Raw genomic sequence first — 22089 nt, forward strand, 5'->3', positions numbered from 1 at the left:
TTATGGTGTTTGGGGAAAATAGTAAGTAAAATTTTGTCTCCCCAATTCCCACTTACTAAAAATTGTCTTGAGGCTATGAAACACACAAAGAAATTAACATCTGTGCATACATACGTAGTTGACAAACACACGTACTAATATGCTTGGGTTTTCATGTGGTAATTTTTCCCAGTGTTGAAGTCTGCCTTAACTGTGCAACGTGTATGAGAGATCAACTGCACAATTAGAGACAGAGATAACTTGATAGAAAAGACAAGTTCTACTGTATGAGCTGTCCTGCAAAACAAGCAGTTATTAATAAATTTGACCCCAAAAAAGTAATGCGTGGAAAAGAATTTTTTACTTCTTTGACTAATTTGGCAGCATCTGTGATTTGTTCAAGTACTTTACTGTCTGTAAATGAGGCAAGAATTAAGTAGATCCATGAGTCATTCTCTGTTCGGAATCAATACATCCAACAGAGGTCTTATTTGTCATACTGTGACAGTTCATCAATTCTTCCACCAACTCTTGGCTTACCACTCAACAAAGCAGTCAGATGTGTTCATTCATTTGCTCCCAGCCTTTTCCATCTCTCTTTCTTTTTTCTTGTCTTCTAATGGTAGTCCAAGTTTGCATTTCTGTAACAAAACATTTGCCTTGTTGCTCAAGACCGGAGAGTTTTCTCTCTTTGCGACATGTGTTTCATTCTTTAGACCTGTACTTTAATTTCCCTTAAGTGTTGCAGAAATGGTGAACTTGAAGAGTTTTGGTATTTTCACTGAAAAGGACCTTCAGCCTCTGTATAACATGATCTGAGAAAAGAAAGGAGCTCAAGCACTAAGGGGTAAACTTGTAACTTCACCTGATTCTAGTGTTAGAGATGTGTGACTGGAACAATCAGCATTGCATTAATCTTTCTTCAGTTAATTTCTGGTTTTCTTGAATATCTCAGCAAGTGGACTGAGTCAAGTTCTTCTCTGAAGCCACATACAAGACATTGATACTGAAATGCTGAAATCTTCCACCTCCCCTCCTATATTGAGGCCTTCCTAAAACGGAATAGCTCAAGCTCAAAAATCTTGCTCACCAGATCCAGAACAGCAAGGCTTTTAAGCTTCTCAGGAGAAGTAAAGGAGACTGGACTCATTTGCTTGTGAAACCTAGGGCAAAAACTTGGCCTTGAAGTCTTCCTTCTCTCCTTCCAGTTCTTCTGAAACCTGGCAGTTCCCGTTTGTGGCTAAAAGAGAAGTAAAAGGACATCTAATATATTCAGCTTTGTATACCAATACACAGTAAACAAAGGTGTATTGGATGAGTGTGTGTCAGAGGTTCTAAAAGTACTTCTGCAAGTGGCCAGCACATACTCTTCCACTGAGGAAATGCAGGTGATGACTACATACCTTTGAGCCGCCAAGTTTGGCTCTACCCATAGGGGGATGCTCCAACATCCTTTGCCATTTCTGCAGTGCTGGGAAGGAAGAGTAGGAGGTAGATAGGACTTCTTAAGAAAGGAAATCCGAAGACTGGCTACTTGCAAATACAGGGGAGCTTGCTCAAAACTTTTTAACTTCCCAACATAGTGATTTGGGGGGGAGGCTGACAGGATTCCCTGACTAAAGGCCTCAGCAGTCAACTCTAAGCAGCAATTTTTGCTTTCAGAGGTTTCCAATCTGATTTTTCCTTTCCTGGTGAAGAAAGGAAGAATAGAGCAGCAGAAACTGAGCAAGTTAAAAACTCCTGACTGTCAGTCGTTTTGACAACTTCTCCCTGTTTTCTCCTAAACTCAGATGCTTCTCAGTGTTGCCTCCCCTTACTATTTGCAACCTCTGTTGCTGGCCATAAAATTGAATAAAAACTATGTGACTAATTTAAGAATCTCTAGTGGGTTCTGTCTGGTATTCATAACTTCTACCTTTGTATTTGGTGATAGTGGCAATTCAAAAAGTACGTGAGCACCCAAGCACTCCTCTTTTTATGAGAGGAATTGCATCGTACCTTTTGTAACAAGAATTCTTCTAATCACTACGCATATAGGCTTGAAATTGAGCAGAGCAGAATGAGCATGCCTTGATGATTCATTTCCCAGTGAAAATGGTAACTGTAGCAACAGGTTGTTTGCTGTATGTTGTAGGGAAGTCCTGAAATCTGGATGATGAAGCCGAATGAAGGTCTTCTGGACTGGATGAGTTTCAGTCTTGTTTTCACTTCTCCCTTGGAAACCACAAGATGAGTTTTCTTTGAGCAACCCGACTGATTCACCTAATAATGGAATTGTTTGTTATCAGTGTGATAATAAGAAGTGTGCTTGGCCTCCAAACTGGAAACCTGGTGTTTAGGGAACTGAACTGCTTCTTTAGAAGTAATTATTATATGGAAGGTATCCATAATGGTGAGAGACTACAGTGCTATTAGGATATGGGAAACAGGCCAGAAAATGTGAAGGTTGGGTTACTAAAGGCCAATTCTGTGTAAGAATAAATATTTTGTTTTAGACTCATAGAATGTCAAGTACAATTGTCTGCAGCTTTTAATCTAAATCTCTTCATAAACTGTTTCATATTGGCTGGAACATGGAAATAGGAACTCCTATTTGAATATAGGAGACCAGTTTCACCAGGATTAAAATTCCATGCAGGGAACACAATCATGCTGGCAGTATCCTTGCTTAAAACCAATTCACAAGAATTCCTGTTTCAAACTGAACTTCTGAAAAATTGTAAGAACTCTTAATTCTTATCCAAAATATTGGATAGTCACCATTAGAGGTGACCTTTTGCATCCAACACTTATTGGGAAAACCTCACCTTTTCCCAGTATTGATTTTGTACATCAGATGCAGAGGTGACAGTCAAGAGACTGTCCCTATTATATCTTTTACTTGTTTTATTTAAGGGTGTGTTTGAGCAGTTCCTCCAAACAAGGGAGGGAGAAGGAGGCAGGGCAAAAACAAAAGTAAAAATAAAATAGTCCCCAGACTAGTTCAGACTTAAGCCTTTATCTGTAGTGTGAATCTAAATTACATCAACTTAAATTAAACTAATACCATTTTTTGTGTGCTTATATTAAGAGGAGATCTCATTCAAATACCTGTCACTTCTCTGTAGGCTGCCACCAGGACCACGACAGAAGTGGAGTCTAGAAGTTATAAGACAATGTTTTATTTTCTTCAGTATTAAAAAGATGAAGAGTATTTGTATTGTATCAAATCGAAGTATCTAACCTGTCTAATCAAGACAGTGGTCAGAAGTAGATTAGTAGTGCAACAAGGAGACAAGTTTGGAGGGATAATTTCAGTTGTTACAGTTTCCCAGATTTTGTTACTGATTTAGCAAATTCTGGATTAAGAAGTTGCATCCTGATGAGCAAGTTTGATGGAGATGTCTTTCATAAATGTATTTACCTTCTTAACTTATTTTTGTCTTTGGTTTTCAAACCATCCTCTAGCAATGTGACCCACAATTATATAGGATATGATAATGCATGTGCTTTGGTTTGTTTTAAACTTGCTATTTTTTAATTTTGTATGATGGTCTCTGCTGCTTGTGCTGAAAAATGGCATAGTCCCTATTTGCACTTTCCAGCTAGCTTGCTGTTTTACAGACCTTTTCAAATAACTAGCATATATTATTTTTACAAATTATCTGGAGAAAAAAAAAAAAGGCATATAATTGTGTACATTTGTATTTCCTTTTCATTTTTAACTATACTACTTTCTTGATAGAAATCTTTGTTTTACCTGGGTGTGTGTGGTGACAATCAGGGCTACTATTGGGCTAAGCCTCTTAAATTGGACTCAGAAGACCAGCATTTCATTATGTAATTGTTGATCTCCTGTTTGACTCTGAGCAACTCAGTTTGAAGTATCCTGGTCTTGCAGGTTACCTGTAGTTAACAAGCCAAAGTTTCTTTTGCATTTTTCACTGTTTTTCAAAACATTCTTGTTTGTCATAGAATGAAAATGCCTGATAAGGTGTGGGTTTTTTTTCCTTATTTGAGTATAAGAGATTGGATTAATATATAAGATTTTAAATAAAATTTAAAATTAATTCCACCTCAGAAATATTTGGGAGTTTGTGTGTGCTCCTTCAGCAGTCCATTGCTGTCTCCTGTGGATGATCTGTGGTGTGCCTCTGCTGTGGTTAAATTACAACATAGCAACAGAGATACCAGGAGCAGGGAACAGTGATCTGGTATCATCTGTCTAACTCACCACCACCAATGCAATCGATGCATGCTCTGGAATAGTACAAAATGTGGAATGCCTAGAAGCCTTGCAAGCATGCTTGTAAACAGACCTGATCTATCCATACAAAATGTAACTAAGCTATTATCATACATGCTGGGACTTGTAAATGATTTTGTTTCTTGGTATTATGTGAGAAACAGGAGTGATGATCTAACAAGAATAGCACTACCAAGAACATCATAAGAAAGCAATGGCTACCTTTGCTGCTGCTCTTCTCTAGATTTTCAGGGAAAAAGAGAAAACACCTGCAGGGCGATTTTATTTTATAATGAGTCAGGTGAGTCAGAAGCTAAAGAGGTTGGCAAAATTATGTAAACATAATATACTTCTTTTTCTAACCCATTTTATTAAGTATTAACTGATACTTCTGTCTAATTTTTCCAAATAATTTCTACCATTTCCAGCTTCTGCATTGTCCTAATCCTTGCACAGTGTTTCATGTAGGGACTGTTAAAACTGGACCTATCATATTAACAATGCCAACTTACCTTTTACATAGATCAGGAAATACTAGTGATGCTTATGTCTGTCCGCATTGTTGCCCAGCATTCATCCATTACCTGCTCACTTCTATGATTGCCAAAAAGGAAACAGTGAGTTAGCAGTAGTATTTCCTCTGCCTCTGATAGTTTGAATCTTTTGAGTCTTCAGCTTTTAAGGAGACATGTTGACACAGCTCCTTGAGCAAGCTCTGTACTTTGTGTGCCATAAGCTCTTTAACCAGAAGTTAAATGCCAGTTCACTTTCACTGGCTCTGTGGAGTTGTTCCTGACTTACATGATATACCAGTGTGAGAAGATCAACCTTGCTGATGCCTTATCTCCTTGTTTATTTCCTAAGTGTGTGATTTTGGGTAAACTAGGTAGTGGTTACTCTATTGACTGAAAAAAAATCAGAGGTATGATGCAGGTGCTTCTTAGAGCTGTAGTTTACTGGAATCTGAGCTTTTGTACATTCAATGCAAGTTTGACCACAGTGAAAGATGGGTATTCCTGAAATACTACCTGTACCACTACCTGATTGATTGATTGATTGATTGTTGGTAGAATTTGTCTTCTACCACAGCCCTAAGTTGCCACACATTTGAGTACATAAAATTAAGTAGTAATAAGAGTGTTGCAAGCAGGTAGTCATAAAGCAGATCCAGTCACTTTTAATGATGCTGATTTACCCAGCTACCTATGGGGAGTAGTTATCCTGAGCTTATCTAATGTTAATGTTGCTACACTGGTTTCAGCATCTGAAGTAATTTACATGATATCCCTGCAAAATGTTGCACTGTACTGCTTAAATCCATTTATGTATGATGGCCCTAAGGCTCAATAGTTAAAGTGGCTTTGAAAGAATTGGAGGCTTTTGACATTTTCACTTCTCATTGGTATGTATGTATCTTCATACTTCATGCCTTGCAGAGTGAAAAGCTCTAACTTTCCATTGAATGGGCATCCCCAAATGAGCTTTCAGAAATAAGAATGCTATAGGTTAGGGATTTCCTTTTTCTCATTCCACTCATCTTCATTTCCACAAGCCCGTTCACTCTGACAGCCTAGCTCACATAACCGGTAACACAGAGCTTTAACCCTTAGCAGTCTGATAAATTTGGTAAACAAAATACTTCTGAAACTAGCGCTCTCTCTGGCACTTGAGCACGGCTGCTCAGTCCTGGGTGCTCAAGGAGTGATTAAGTGGATATCTGCGTCCTTTCCATGGAAAAGGACAAAGGAGGGAAAGGTACAACAGAATTTCTCAAATGTGCTGGCTGGCATAGTCATATACAGATACCTGGAAACTGTAATGCTAAACCCCAAAACTGGAGTAAAAATGTTAAATCCTTTTATGAAATAGGAGGTGGGTGGTTCTTGTTTGTCTTTTGTTGTCCAAGCCATTCTGGTGGTCAGTTTTTCATATTCTCAAGCTTATTTCTCTGGACTACTGGGGAAAAAATGACTAAGTAGACCAAGATTTTCATATAATAGTTGTTCCCAGGAGGTGGAGCTTTTAGACAAATGACAAATATCATCCATAATTAATTTGTAGGAGCTGACAATATTATCTGTTTGTCAAATAGCTGTATCTTATCTCCTCTTTTAAAGAAAAACACTTTAGATAGTGGCTTGCCCAGTGTACAGCTGTTGTGTACTGCAGACTGTTATCCATAAACTTGTATTAAAAGCATTGAAGTAAATCAGATCTTGTGGATTGTAGCTATTGTAGGGGACTTTCAGACCTTCACTGCCTAGGATCTCCAGGCATAGATACTGCCCGCAGTGTTACTAGTAGTAAAATGGCTTGAGTCTGCAGTGTTACTTACCACAGTGTGCAGGTGTCATCCAAATGAGACATTGAACTTCTGACTCATTGAACTGGCAGTGTGGGTTGTACTGGTGTACATTAAAGTCTCCTAAGGTTATGCTCTTACCTGTAAGATTAAACATTAAACAGATACTGTCCTTGATCCCTCCTTGCTGAAAGCCTAGAAGCATGGTCTGCCAGGGTTAGGTGGGCCTTACTGACCACACAGCTGCTCCTCCACCTCAGACCTTTGTGCTTTAGTTTGCTTCTGCTCATTTTTGTCCTGTTGAAGAAGAATATTTTGTATGTTGTCTTTTACATTAAACAACTTTTCATCTTTCTGACCTTCAAAGAGAAATCACCGTTCACTTGACTAGTGTTTGTTAATGTATTTATTTGTTTAAAGAACTGTAAAATTATTCCTATTGGAGCAATTGTTTTGAAGGTAATGTCTTTATCTCTGAATAATAATCAGTAGCAAGCAACTGGAAAATAGTGCTAATAAGAAACAGATGAATAGCAGTGTGAAAATTGTGTTAGAAATATTTGCTGCATGTTGCAGTCAAATTATTTTTTTTTTTTATTATTGCAAGCAATCAGTTTATTGATGGGTTTCTTTGGTTATTGTCTCATTCTACCTGGACAATAAGCCTGTTGATCTGTAAGCACAGGAATAGTCTTTATTTTCAAGTTTTTGTGGAACTATCAAGTCTATTAAAACAGGATGTCACTGCAGAAACATAGGTTTCATGTGTCTTCAACAGCATCATGCCTGTGCCCTCTACAACAGTGATCTCCTCGGCTGCTGCAGCACCTTTCCTTAAAGAATAAAAGTACCATCTGGGGCTTTCTGAACCACAGATTGGAGAGGGGGAAAACACTCAACATCAGACTAGGTCAGTGACGCTGTGCAGACATCTGCATAGGACAGTGGTGAAAGTTAAACTATTGGTATCTTTTAAACTGTCAGTTTCAGTTTTACAAAGCCAACTTCAGTCCTGTACCAAGTTATTTCCTATCTATGGAAAGGATCAGTCAAGCTTGTGTTTTCGTTTTCATAACACCCCATTACCACCACTGTTGCCACCTTCACCCAGAGATCCTGCTCACATTTTGGATTTTCGGTACTTATATATAACTTCTGATCCACACTGTGAAAATCTAAGATTGGCTCAGCGGCATTTAGTCCACAAATGTTCCTAGCTAGCTTTTTACGTTCCTTCTAAAATTAAAAATCATAAGAGAAACTCTCTTATGGCCCTACGTCATTGTATACAGCTGCTATGCTAGTAGTAGAAATGCAAGAGTACCAATGTAATGGCAAAGACTCCATTTACAGTGAAAGATGGCAGACCCCTGGGGCTGTGACTTCAGCTGAAACATTTATTCCATTTATAGTCAGTGGCTGTGATAGGTGAAGTTTCACTTCTAAAGCCTATACAAAAATAAGTAAAACCTCATACCTTTTAATTTTTGTGTCACTTGCTTCCTGATGAAAATAAAGATAATGTGTATTTGGTGGAGCAAAACAATGTGTAGTTATCAGTAAGCAAATAGTGTTGAAAAATCAGCGATGCAGGCAGAAAGATTTCAAGGATGAGAACAAAGGATAGTATTGATAAGGGGAAATGCATAGGTAACGCTTCATATCCTTTCAGTTTTTACATGTGTATTTTCCTACTCTTTTATAATCACAGATAGACAGAGTCACTTAGCTCATCTTAGTGTGGAGGGTTGATACTGGTAACTCCTTTTAATACCTTGCAAGTCTCCAGATTTTGGTACAAAAAGGAGATGTCTGAAGAAAAAAGATTCAATAGAAGATATCCCGTATGTATTGTCCAGAGCCTGGTATTTATTCTCTGTTGCAAGAAAAAAGATGGGTAAGAGGAGAGATAGAAGTATACAATGGTATCAGCTATGTAGAGAAAATATCTCTGAGAAGAACAGAAAAAGCAAATGATCTTTGCCCTTTTACATGATTCAAGAAAGGAAGACATTTGGAAAATTCAAATTCATGAAAGAAAACATTTTACTGCCTGGCATAATTAAAATACAAATCTTACAGATGCTAGGACTGGACTATAGTCAATTGTGAATTGAACATTTCCCAGTTGCTGCCTTATCAAAATGCTGCTTTGGAGTCCAGATTCACATATCCTCTTCCATCTTTATGCCTACCTCATAATTGCTGAGCCAACATTGAAGGATCTGCTTGCATATTTAAACCAACATACATTTTTTTGCAATTGGGAAAGAAAATGGTGTTGTAGCTGGTTAATAAAGCTTTTGGATTGAGAAAATTTATTGCAGTGATTTACAAAATTCAACTTTCAAAGATACCGTTATGCAACTGAAGAGTGTTTATCCATGTATTTCTTGAATTGTTGTAAGACTCAGAAAAAAACCCCAGTTTTTCTCTTGCAATTTATACTATAAAATTCAGCAATTCCCCGACTGTCCATCTCTTCTTTAGCCATCATTTCATCAGTTCTTGGCATTGTTCATCAAATAACATGCCATGCTCACTATTGTCAGTACCCATTTTTATTTCTTTTATTCATAGTTGACCTTTATTCATGTAAAAATCATTATGATAAAAATAATGAAAATTATCATTACCATTCAAAAAAGGGACATTCAAAAAGTGTTGGTCACACTAAAAGGTTTGTCAGGCTTAAGATCTGGCAAAGTGGCTGAGATCTTTTAAAGGTGACAATCCATTCTGAGAAGCCAGGCTCCAGAAAGTTTGCGTCAGCTCCGCTTGATGATCCTGCTCCTGCCTCCCCATACTTCATGTCATATACACAATTTAAATTCTGTGTTTAAGTTGTTTATATATTTCATTGGTCTCTGCACGCATCCTGCCTTGATCCTGATAGTTCTCCTAGGAAATACTGCTTCACTATCCATCGCACCACTACTTGTCGTACCTTTTTTGGAATAAGAGCAGGATATGGCCATAATGAGATTATATATAAGAAAATACCTATTTCAAAACCTTTTTTTTCTTACATGCCTTTCTGCTGGGAAGGATAGGGACCTATCCCTATCTTTGTGTTGCACAGGAGAGATTAGTAACAGTTGTCCCAAGCCTAAAGTTAATTTGGTTTGTGTGGTGCTGTTTTCCAAGTTGGTCAGTAGAATAAAAACCAGGCATGGCTCTGAAAGATTGTTAGAAACTGGAAATTTTTCCTACAGTTTATAATATGACAGAATATGATGTCACAGCCTAGTTGCAAACATATTCTCCATTCAGAACTCTTTCAGAGATTATGTTGAGTAGGTTGCATCTTCAGTTGAAATCGAGTTGTAATTAAAGATCTGATACTGGCATAGTAGCCAGTGTACCATGAATACAGGAAGATATAAATTGTTATAATTACTTATTATATTTTATTATATTAATGTATACTTGTATATATTATATATGTTATTTATTATTACAGTTTCTTTCTATTTATTGCTTCTGTACCTGACCTGACTGTTTATGGTTACTCTGCTGTACTCTCCCCACTACCCAGCATTCAGGAGGGCACATTCATCCAGAGCTGCACTTGTTCCAAGTCCTCCAGTCCATGGGAATGTTGGACTGTGTGGGGGCACCAGGTGTCTTAACACACACTCAGTTTGGATCAGGCTGCAAAAGCATCCTCAGGATGCTTCTGAATACAAACATGCTCTACAAGCAGCAGAGCTATATTTAGGCATCGCCTCATCTGAGCAAACTGAGGCTCCTGTGCCATCCTCAAGCTATATTGAGTCAACTCAGGTATCTTTTCTTCCATGGTTTAGTTTTCCTGTTCAATCAATAATATGCCTTTGATTATGGAGTTGACTGTGAAGTCAAGAGCAAAAGATGGAATGTAATAATGAACTGCAAATGTTAATCAATTGTGATAGGGAATTAAGACATATCTCTAGTGAATGAATCAAGAGAGGATAAGTCAATTCAAGGTATGGAGTCAATGTAGACAGGTTAAAACATGTTAAATATTGTGCAGTTTCTATCACTGATATGCAAAGTGCTGTCATTGGTAGAGTTGTGCATGATGATGTGTGTGTTCCATCAATCTAAGTAGTCCTGCTGTAACATGCGATACAAATATTCCCAGTGTTTTAAGGGATAATTCCCAAGAGTCAGCTGTTGGCTGTATGGGGCATAAAGTAAATCAAGCTGAGTAAGCTTAGTGACTGTTACTCATCCATTACTGCTTTCCCTTCTAAGTAGCTACTCCCTTGCTGGTGAGGGGCAGATAATCTGCAGGGAATCAAGAAGTGTGTGTGCTGCCCTGCATTTGAATAAAGAGGACTTTGAGGGTAATTGACACAGTGCCAGCAGTATTAATGTAGAGAATATAAGAAGCAGCTTTCATTGTGTTTGGTGCTGTGATAATGGTGTTGAATCTGCTTTGGTGAAATTACCAGGCTCAGTGAGAAATTCCAGCCTTTCTTGCAAGCAGCACCCTTGCCTTCTCTAGGTAACTGGACATGCCATGGGAAAAACTCTGGCTTCCCTTCATGTCTCTCTCGCTCCCTCTACTGTGTGCTACTACAGTACACAAGTTTTTTAAGGTTCTTTGTCTACAATATGTAAAAAGGGCACGAAAAATTACAAAATTGTAAGTCAAATAAATGTGGCGGTTGTGGGAATTGATTCCTAGCCAACCTTTGGAGAGAATGCTCATGCTCAGTCCCACCTGACAGTGTCCGTACGGCAGCTCTATACCTGTGGTCAGTGTTGGGGTTTCCTCTGCAGTTTCACAGCTACAGTGTTGGGTGGGAAGCAGCACTAACAACAGTAAAAACAGTAACAGAGCAGTTTGTTGTTATTAGCAGATAATCTGTTTGTAGGTGTGTTTTGCTTTTAAATGGTAGTTAGTGAAACTAAATGTTTAGAAAAAGGCAAATGTGATTTATTAACAAATCGGATTTAAACTTTTCTGAGTGATTACTTCTTCATCCTATACCTGCATACAGGTGAGTCACTTCTTGCTGACTCACTGAATGCTTTGCCTCTTGGCAGCAGTGTTCAGGGGTTTTCCCATCTGACAAGTGGGAAACCACCAGTAATGTCCTAGGAGAAAGGCTGTACTACAGCAAGCTAGCCTTTGAAACTAGGACACATGACACAGTGTGATCTGGAGAGCAGAACGGGTGACTGGCAATGAAGCCTTGGGAAATCCTTATCCTGCTCTGCCTGTAGTTCCTTGTGTGAGGTGGAGTAATTAATCTGTCTTCCATGTGCTCCTTTAGGCAATGGTGTAAAATGGAGATGTAATTATGCATTTACTTCATAAGGCTGTTGTGAAACTTAACAAACGAGGATTGATCTTGCAGTGTGACAAGGATTCTGTGCTCTTCCAGCTTAACTGCTATATTTGATCTCCATTAAATTGTGCACAATTGTGAATGTGGAACACTGCAAAATTATTTCCAGGAATTTGAATAGAAAAGTTCCCTTCTGATGGGAAACCAGCATTTATTCTGACCTGAAAAATGGTTCTTTTAAGGTGTAACTTGCTGATTTTTAAAGTGTAAAACTACCAGTTACAGCATTTTTGGTTGCTGTCCTGCTGCTATGCCTTCCTACCTCTTTTCACCATCTCCTCTGATCCAAAGTTCCTGCTCTGGTGTGTGAGTGCAGCTGTGATTGTGCCATGACCTGGTTGAAAACATGGCCCAACAAATAGATCATATCAGCACAACAGGGAAGAAGAAAAAGGTGTATTGTAGTATGAGGGTAGGAACTTGGTGGTGGAGGGGAAATTCTGTAAAATAACATTGCTGCAGAAACGAAAAAGAACTCATTTTCATGTGGGGAAATAGCTCTTATCTCTGGGACTGTGCCAAGAAGAGGTAAGTGTATACACTCAGCCAGACTATTGTACAAGTGTGCTAGTTCTTAACTGATTCACAGATCAAGGTGCAGAAATCAGAGTTAGAACATGCATACTGGAAACATTCACATGTTTAATTATGGATAATTTTTAATAATTAAAAAATAGATAAATTATTAGCACTGGACTTAGAAGAACCACATTAGGAGACACTTGATACATTTGTGAACAGCTGGTCTTGACTCTTCCATTGATCTGTGTGTAGTTTTATACTTCTTTGTGGCTTCACCATGACTCCATCAGTAATTTGCTAAAGTGCTGTGAACATAAAATTGTTCACATTGTAAGTGAACTGTTAACGTTTAGAAGAAGCTTGAGAAAGATTAATTAAACAAAGACTGGGACAGCACGGGAATAATTAAAATGCAGCTGGTAAATTATTAAAGGAATTGCACTCGGAAGGTGGGTACTCAGGAGGTACTAATGATCATGAGTTTCTTGGAGAAGGATCTAGTGATCTTCACAAACAGTTGATGAAAGTGTCTGTGTAGTTCAGAAAGAAACAAATTCTGATGTGCCCTGTCAGAGGAAAAGAAAGTGACTGAATGCAGTGGTATTTATCTACATAATCCAGTAGTATTTTTAGTGCCTTGTTGTGTGGCTAGTGATTTGTGCAGAGAGCAGCAATTCACAACTTCTTGCTACCCTGTCTCAGCCACATCTTTCCTTGTGAACTTTAGCAGCCAGTCTAATCGTGCTTATTTTCCCTTCTGTGCAAAACAGAATCTTACAATTCCTATTTTCAGAGAAAATGTGGCTTTATATGCTCTGCTGTCCAAAATGTGAAAGATACTAATATTCTTAAAATATTATTTCACCAATTTTGTAATACTCACTCTCAAGAAAATGAATGGCATAAGGAAAGTACATGCAGTATATTTTTTAAGATTTTATGCAGATGGCCTTTTGAACATGTTGCGGCCTAAATAATGTAGGAACATTCAAAGGAAGCATCTACATAGAGCTTATTGCATATAGGATATTTGCATTGGGTAGTGGCAAATAATAATGATTTGTAGATAACTTTTTGAAATACTAGATTAATAAAATATTTGTGCCTTTTAAACTGAGAAATCACTACTGCTTTAGCAGTGTTATGCTCAGTTTCCTGTATGACTACAATAAGTGTTACTGTGTGTCTCACATCTTCCTTTCTTGAGAAGCAGCCAGGAGTGGGAGTAGACACACTTAGGAAACCCCCCACGTAAGTTTTGTGACTCCCTGTACACCACCCCTGTTAAACACGTAAGCCTAAATGGAGATAAAATGCTCTTTAGTAAAGTTGCATCAGGCAAGGCAGTGTGCAGAACAGAATTAATTTTATCTTGTGAAAGCAAAAAAAAATTCAATCTTCTGTTTTTAATTTTGTAAGTAAAGGTTAATCTTTGTGGTAAGTAGAGGAGAGACATTGTGCTGTTATGCAAACAGGAGTTTCTAATTTTTTTAATGGTGATTCCTTTTACTTTTATTATGACTTAAGCCTGGTTTGAGTTTTTCCATTGCAAAACTGTAGAAAATTTAAAACAATCCTTCATTTTTATATTTTTTTTCCCAGAAGCACTTCATACTAGAGAACTTCATCTGCTAATAATATGTAGGAGAAGAAGTCCTTATTACTCATAGGTACAGAATGACACTAGTAATAACCTTCAGAAAGGAAGACTTAAGGGAGCTGGGTCCAAGCCAAGTTAAGCTTTTTATAAACTTGGGAATAGCCCCAGCTGACCAAACTGTATCTGGAAATCCAGCTGCCTTTGTGTTTAGCCAAAAGTGTAATTAAAGGGTGTTTCCTCTTTTTTTATTGGGGGCGAACTCCAGCAGTTCAAATACGGGCAATCCTTTACAGTACCACTAGTGCAGCTGTGTTCCTGAGACTCTTTTTGACTCAGGAGTCTGTTTTTAGGAGTTGTTTCCTTTGTTGTCCCATCAGGATGCTTGTGGTGTCAAGTTTTGTATTTTAGAATCAGTTTCTGGAGTGTTCTTTGGAAGTTTTTTTAACTTCCACATGACTTTGCTAACCTTCCTATAATGTAGCAAAACATTAGGCGAGAAAGGATTTTCATTTGGAATTTGTAAGGGGTTGCTTATGTTACTCATGGTTGATATTTCTTGACTGTTGCCTTGTCTACATGAAAATGTGAATGAATATTGTAGGTACATTCTTTACTTTTACTAGGTTTAATTAACTCAGCTTAACAAACTTAATTCTCCCTTGGTACTTGGATCCAGCTATTTGCAGTACTTGGCCAAGCGTGAGGACCAGAAAATAAAAGTAGCTGTAAACAAGTAGAATTCCAAAAAGAAATGGCAATATGGAAACACTACAACCTCAGTTTTTCAGTTTTTCATTGTCAACAGTAAACATTAACGTATAAAATCTTCTGGCCTCCTTTCTCAGATCTTCAGATTCATGGCATACTTTATTTGATGTATCTTCAGGTCCTTGGCTGAGAGGGACAGTCCCACACTTCCTGTCTTCACCACCTCCAGCAGTGTGTTGTTCCCTTTGGCTCATGTCTATCAGTTGTGTGGCTGCAAGGTCAACCCTGCAAAAAATTTTTGTTTTGTTGGAGCTCGTGGATAGTTGTGACATGGTTAGATCTGATGCAACAGAAATAGTAATAGGAATGTGCAGTTTGAAAGAGGACTAAGTGGGACCACCCCTTTCCACTGCTACTTGCAGGCAGAACAAAATAAATGCATTGTAAGAAGAGTGAGAACAATTATTTCTAGCCCCTGGAACAAAAGATAATGGTCCTGAATAATGATAAAGGTCACAAATAGGAGGGAAAGGAGGGGGAAAGCAAGAGAAGGTGAAGGGCAGTTGGAGGTATTGCAGGGAGAAGAGAGATCAGGAAAGAGGGAAGTAGCTAGAAAAGCAGGAAGAGAGATAAGAGAAAAATCAGAGGATTGTATATTGACAAACAGTGGCAGCAAATGCAGGTAAAAATGAGAAAACACCTTTCCCTTGAGCATATTGTCCTTGGCCTTCAAACATGATGCTTCAGTCTCAAGAAACAGTTCTTCTCTCTTTCTGGGCAGAACTGAAATGTCATTGCTTTGTGAGCAGTCAGTCCACAGTAATAACCTGGGTGCTGAAAAGCCAGAATCTTTGTCTTCCAGGAGCTCTCCTGGGGGAAGCAGGCAGGGAAAGCTACAGGCATCACCACTGTCCTGAAAAGATTCTGAACAGGCACAGCCCTAAAAGGCTGGTGAAAAGTCCCTCTGAAGAGAAGCTGGTGTAGAAGTGAATTTGCGACGTCAGGATGTTAGTTAATAAGTGGGAGTCTGGTCTGGATGTGGTTTTCATAAACCCTTAATCCTGAGGTCACAGATTTCCTTTTACTGCTGCTTGCTTCTCCGCAGGGCAGCCCAGATGACATGTAGTTCTCCCATTTCGACAACAGGTGGGGCTGGAAAGGCAGAATATTTAAGGGCTTGGTCCTGCTTTGATAGCAACAAAGGCTTCAGTGATCGTTTCCAAAAGTAGATAGTACTAAATCCCAGGATAATTCAGTTCCCTCAGCTGACTCTTCCTGAGTTCAATTCACGTCATTCAAGCTGTGATAACTGGGAAGGATTTGTAATAGCAATGTATTTTCTGTGTGTTTGAGAGCAGCTTCCTACAATGAATTGGCTTGGTGGTTTTCTTTGTCATTAGGGAGTTAAATTAGTTATCTACTTAAGTCGCATTGCAGTTAAGAACTGTGGGAAATGAGGGTACGCTGCAGGTCCCACTAGTTGAGACACAGATGTTAAAGTGTTTCGTGTTGGTCTGCTTTTACAGCTAAGAAAATCTTTGGTTTTGCTTTTGTTTTCTGCAGCTATTCAATGCTGTCAACATCCTGGCAAAAGGGAATGCCCGACTGCTTGTGCTGGGCCGCAAACACATGCTGACTAACTCTTCAAATTGGAAAAGAGGGATTATGAAGGAGATGCAGAATAAGGCAGACTTCTTCTTTGCTGAAAATATGTAAGTTTAAGAAAATGGCTAACTGGAATGGAGATCAGCAGCTGATTTAAGTGCATTTTCAATCAGTATACACAGTTGTAGTTTTTAGTACCATTATTCGTATCTCCAACTCTGTGTATGTGAAAGAGAAACATATCTCTTGCTATACTTGTTTCAAAAAAACAACAGATATTAAAAGTTGCAATATGAGGAATTTCATCACTTAGAGTGCTAAAACCACTGCCAAGACACAGTGGCCTGAACTTACAGAATACCTGCTAGCATCAGTGTACAGTCGTGGTCTGCTGTGTTAGCCTTGCATCATGGGGGAGTGAAGTTCATGCCTGGCCAGTGTTGCTTGGTAGCCCAGCACTGTGGAGAGCCTGGAGCACTGACTTCCTTTCTGCTCTCAGAGGAGAATATATCTGTGACTGGAAATGGACCCCCTGCCTCTCAAATTTTAGAACCGCAACCTTCTTGCTCTTGCCCAGCCAAACCTGCCCTTGTTTCTAACCTAGGTTCTTGTCTCCATGTCAGTGTCTCCTCTCCCTGCCCTGCTTTCCTCATATGAGTCTGTTGTCCTGCGGTTCAAGCTCCACCTAGTCTCCAACTGAGGTGGCCGCTGTTGAGCCTTCACTTGTCTCTGCAGTTTCCTCTGTGATCCCAGAACTTCTGACCAAGTTCCTTGTCCCAACAGCCAGTGCAAGTCTCTTCTGTCTGGCTCCTTGTTTCTGATCTGTACTTCTTTGTCACCGTCCAGTTCTGGCTCTCATTCTCTTTGATGTTGAATCACATTGCTTTCTTTCCTGCAATCTGAGCACCACCAAAGGGGACTCAGTTACTGCAGGCTGGAAATCCTTGCTAATCTCATGCCTGGTCACTTCCTATTACAGCAATCAAAAAGTGGTTTCAAGAAAAGTTCTGCTCAGCTTGTCCAGGTATAGGGTATCTCATGCCCACTATAAATGTATTTTTAGAGATTTTTCCCTAAAATTGTCTCCGTTTAATTGGAGCTAATGTTGCATAATCATAATATCTTTTGAAAGTATATTTACCCATGGAAAAGACAAAGATTCTGTAATTCTGACTGTTGATTACTGTATGCTTCATTGTCAGTTGTGATGATTGTATTCCAACAAAGTTTTGTGGGTATCCTTAAGAGTTTCAGCAGTTTTGTTCCACGTAGCACTGTTACATTACATGGCAAAAGATTGTATTGTGTTATCACATTGTGACTGGAGGGAAGAATACACTAACTTTTTGCATCCTGTGGTAAGTAGTTATTTTACAAGGGAACTAGAGTAGTGATGGGAATTTTCAGTATTGCTGATGAATAAATCTCAGATCAGCATTTGACTCATTTCCTGATGTCTGTCTTTTCCATTGGTTTTGTTAAGCTCTGAAGATGATACCTTCTTGTTATATGCCACTCTTCAGTCAGGCAAGCATTGCAAGTTTGTTACTAGAGACTTCCTCCGGGATCACAAGGCTTGTCTTACCGACAGCCTGACGCGTCATCTGTTTCGTAAGTGGCAGCGTGGACACCAGATAGTGTTTTCCCCTTCTGCAGAAGGAAAGCATATCACATTCTTGGTAAGTTTGCTGCAGAAATCAGAAAGCACACAGAGCATATGAATTAAAGATACACAAATTCAAACTCTGGAAGGAGTGTTGGGAGTCTAGGAAATGCATTTGTTCCAATGGACTCAGAATTCCCATGCTTACTGAAAATGCAGTGTTCTGTTGTCTGGTCTGTCTGCGTTGTTATTGCCAACTTAAAGGAATACTTTATGCAGTTTCATTTTCTTGCTGCTCTGGATAAAATTGTAAAATAATATTCATCATTACAAACAGACCTTAGAGGTAGAGGCCTATAAGAACGAGAGCCTTTCATTCAGCGTTGCCAGCTACACCTTGTATCTTTCTTTTGTATGAAAGGGCTAGTGATTTTCACATCTTAATTCCCATTGAAGTGATTTGGATGACTGACGTTCCCAGTCATAGCTGTCTTCTGGTTTATTCTGGAAACTATCACAGGAAAGCAAACTCCAAAGACAGAGTGACAGGATGTTCTGAGAAGTGTAACTGCAAACCAGTAACATTTATTTTGTATTTAAGTTATATGTGTGTTGAGTTAGTATCCCTATCACATAACAGACCTGAAAAATAGTTTATTATATTTGTTCGACTAGATGCTCCTCCACTGATAAAATTTATAATTTCTTTGGTGTAAGAAAATAAATTAAAGCTGTTAAAGAGATTAATCAGTGGAGATTTCTAAGGTAAGTGTTGGAAGTTGTAACTACCTATAGCTGGTATTTTAGTAATACATGTTGTCTTTATCCAACAGCCTGCTTTCCGTTATGACTGTGTGGTACAGACTACAGGTGATACATGGCATATCCCCTATAAAGACATTTTTGAGGAAAAATATTCATATAAAGTACCAAAAAAATGGCTCTGCATTCAACAGAAGTGAAGAATGTAATTGCACAAGCTGAAACTGTTTGTTTTGTTTTTTAAATCATTGTTGCTGACTAGAACTCAGCAGTACAATTATGGGATTAATGTGTGAGACCTGTAACTAAATAAAATTCAGTAACTGCATTTTGTCAAAATCATTCCTGCATTAAATCTGTTAACATCAATGGTGGTCCAGCAGGGATTAATTAGGTCCATTATTTCCATTTTTACAGACAATTTCTGTAGCCTCTCAATGTGATTTGAATTAAAACTTGCTTGTCCCTCTTGGAATTTTATAATCTTCTATTTTCTCAAGTTTTTAATCTACACTGAAATTAATTAACTCTCTACTTCAAAGAAATGAAGCAGGACTTGTGAAGTATCTACAAAGTGGGCATGGCTGACTGTGCAACAGTATCACGTAATGTCTGTAGCCAGTAAATGGAGCTAAGGAGGCCAAACAGTATGTTTACCATTTGCCAGGCACACATAGATCTAAATAGTTCCTCACACTAACTTGAATTCATTTGATGACATAGAATGCCAAAGTTTTGTTGTGGCAACATATATTAAGATTTTGATTGGAAGAATCAGGAAACAAGCAGTGGGACATTGCCTGGCTCTTTCATACTCTTAAATTTGCTGCTTCTTGCAGGGTTTCATGTCTGGAAATAGTTTGTTTATGGAAACACATTCATTTTCTAAACAAAAATTGATCATAACTAGAAATTATTTTAGGCACTAATATGATAAAACTGGATTTTGTACAGATATTCTTATAAAACCCATCCCAAGTTACGAATAAAGCAAGAAAAATAGTATATATTACAGGAAAAGTGTTTTAAGTTTCTAATTGGTAAATGAGTTCATTTATTGCACTTACCATTTTATTGCAAACTTTACTCCTCAAAAAACATGAAAATGCCACATTAATCTCAGATGAAAGATGATGGGTTTTGTCACATTTGTCTTGCACACTGAAAAATCCTCAGTTTGAAACTGAGCTGAATCAGAGATCTTTTTATATGGCATTTGCAGTTCTGAGCTTTTGCAGTGTTCCTTGACAAAGCTCCCTGAGGACTCCTAGCATTAAAATATGTTCCCTGCTATTTTTTGTCACATCACAGAGCTATACTCACACTATTTCTACTGGCTTGTAAACCAGCAGGTGTAATTAGCATGCAGTCATGTCCTTCAGGCACTGTGCAGAACATGTAGAGAAGCTGGATACCTCTTAAGGTAACTTAGAACCTTGGTTTTAAATTCATCGTGGTCTTGGTAGCATTCTTCACCAACCCCTTTTCTGACAGAACATGCCAGCTCCCATACATTACCTGCTTTCTGGAGTCTGACAGGGAAAGCAGAAAGATTGGATTTTCTTCACTTGCTCCTCAAGCCGGTTTACTTTGAATTTGTCAGAAGACGGTTTTTAAAATTCCGTATGTCAGAGAACTACCACATCTCCTTGAAAATGCAAATACTTGTTTGTCTTCCTGCTTACTTAGCAATCATTGCTCTGTATGAGAGTTACTTACCCTCTGTATGAAGTTTCACAACAGCATAAACTGATCTGGATCAGTGCTGTTACAGTCCCAGTTTGTGACAAACTCTGGTGGTCATGCAGGCCTGAGCAATTCAGAGCTGGGTCAGCTGAATGCAAATCCTTTACAAAAAAATGTTTTGGCTAGGTCAAAATTGGTGGTGTATGGAACTAGCACTGCTGCACAGGTACTGGTATCGAGGGGTGCTGGGGGGGGGGGGGTGGTGTTGAAATGTCAGGCTGCAGAAGGTGGGCTTCTGCAGTGCACCCTCAGGTCAGCTTTAGCTGACCAGGAACTGAACCTTCAGGTTATCCACTTCATTGCAAGACATGTTCATCCACTGAAGTTAGTGTTTTACCTCACAGTGGTCATCAACAGGCATCCATAATACCAACAACTGACTGGAATAAATGCATCCTGAGAATAGATGTGTCCCTAACCAATCACCTGAGCTTCATCTCAAAACTGTTCTTACAGAGGTACCATAATACCTTCTAAATAGTAACACTTCCTAACTACTTAGTCTATTTAGGGAAAGATGGAACAGAATCTTGAATTTACAACAGAGAGATATCCCAATATTAGTATCAGAATTGTTGTGACTTTTTTTTTTCTTCTTATGTTTGCTGCTAATACACTTTAGTGTAGATCTTTATAGGCAATTAATGGCCTCCTCTCTGGACCAAAAGCAGAAACATTAGTGATCAACCTACGGACTTTTTCAGTTCCACACCACCCATTCATACAGATGGACACAGTCTGCAGAGGTTCACTTCTGTCTGAGGTTAATTATTTGCATTTTCTTTAAGATATTTGTGGAATAACATTGCTTTTGTGTGGCTGTAGATCTGGAAATGTCATTACTGAAACAGAGAATTTAGAGGTAACATTGAATATGAGGATTTGCTTCAGACTATGTAAAAGGCATTCAGGGCAGGAGGGCATGTTCATTGGCAATAAACCTGAGAGCCAAACCAAAGCAAACTACCAGCAGATCTACTTGACATCTACTACTTGTTGGTACAGTAAATGCCAAAGGCTTTTTCATATCTACCTGATAGTAGTTTATTAGATTGATGGGTCCACGCCGAATGCCAGAAAGGCAAGTCTTCCAAATGCTGCAGCAACTGGTACCCATGAAATCATGGCAAATGACATTGACAGCCCTTTGCTTAGCACACTGAGTGAGGAGAATGGGAATTGGATGGAACTCAGGCTTAGCCTGCCACATGCCACGGAGAGGGAGATGCGTGGGCAAGATAGATTTGAGGTCTGAACTGATGCAGCCTGTGCTTACAGCTACTGTGCAAGTAGCTTAATCTCCGAGATCACCCACTTACTGTTACCGTTAAAAACATGTCAGTGAGAACAGCTCCTCAGGATTCTGCAACACTCTTTGAGACTGGGACTCTCATAGGGTTGATTAGAGGCAATGAACACTAAACCAAAAATATGATTGCTCTTCTGAAACAAAACCGTATTTTGGAAACTGAAAAAATCGCTACAAAGATGGACAAAATTTCTAGAAGCCATGTCCTGAAAGTAGCATGACTTCCACTCCAACATGTCCATGGTATTGAACAACTATTACTCTTTCCTTGGTCTAAGTCAAATATTGAATCTTTGACTCCAAACACTTAAGGATTTTCTTGATTAGTTTTTGCCAATCAGGCTGAATGCATGACAGTAACTTCCACTTTCCCATCCCCTTCT

At 38.7% G+C, this 22089-nt stretch overlaps 1 protein-coding gene across 3 annotated transcripts in view; it reads left to right on the forward strand.

The window, feature by feature from the left end:
- The window catches only part of PRORP (protein only RNase P catalytic subunit), a 47879-nt gene extending 28900 nt beyond the window's left edge, over positions 1 to 18979 (forward strand). For all 3 annotated transcript variants that reach the window (XM_051620630.1, XM_051620633.1, XM_051620632.1), the window contains exons 6-8: positions 16245 to 16393; positions 17770 to 17965; positions 18723 to 18979. In XM_051620630.1, coding sequence (XP_051476590.1) covers positions 16245 to 16393; positions 17770 to 17965; positions 18723 to 18851 — 474 coding nt within the window. In that variant the 3' untranslated portion in view covers positions 18852 to 18979. The remainder of the gene's footprint in view (positions 1 to 16244; positions 16394 to 17769; positions 17966 to 18722) is intronic.
- The last annotated feature ends 3110 nt before the right edge of the window (positions 18980 to 22089 follow it).

Source organism: Apus apus, chromosome 5 (genome assembly GCF_020740795.1).
Source record: "Apus apus isolate bApuApu2 chromosome 5, bApuApu2.pri.cur, whole genome shotgun sequence".
Lineage (NCBI taxonomy): Eukaryota > Metazoa > Chordata > Aves > Apodiformes > Apodidae > Apus > Apus apus.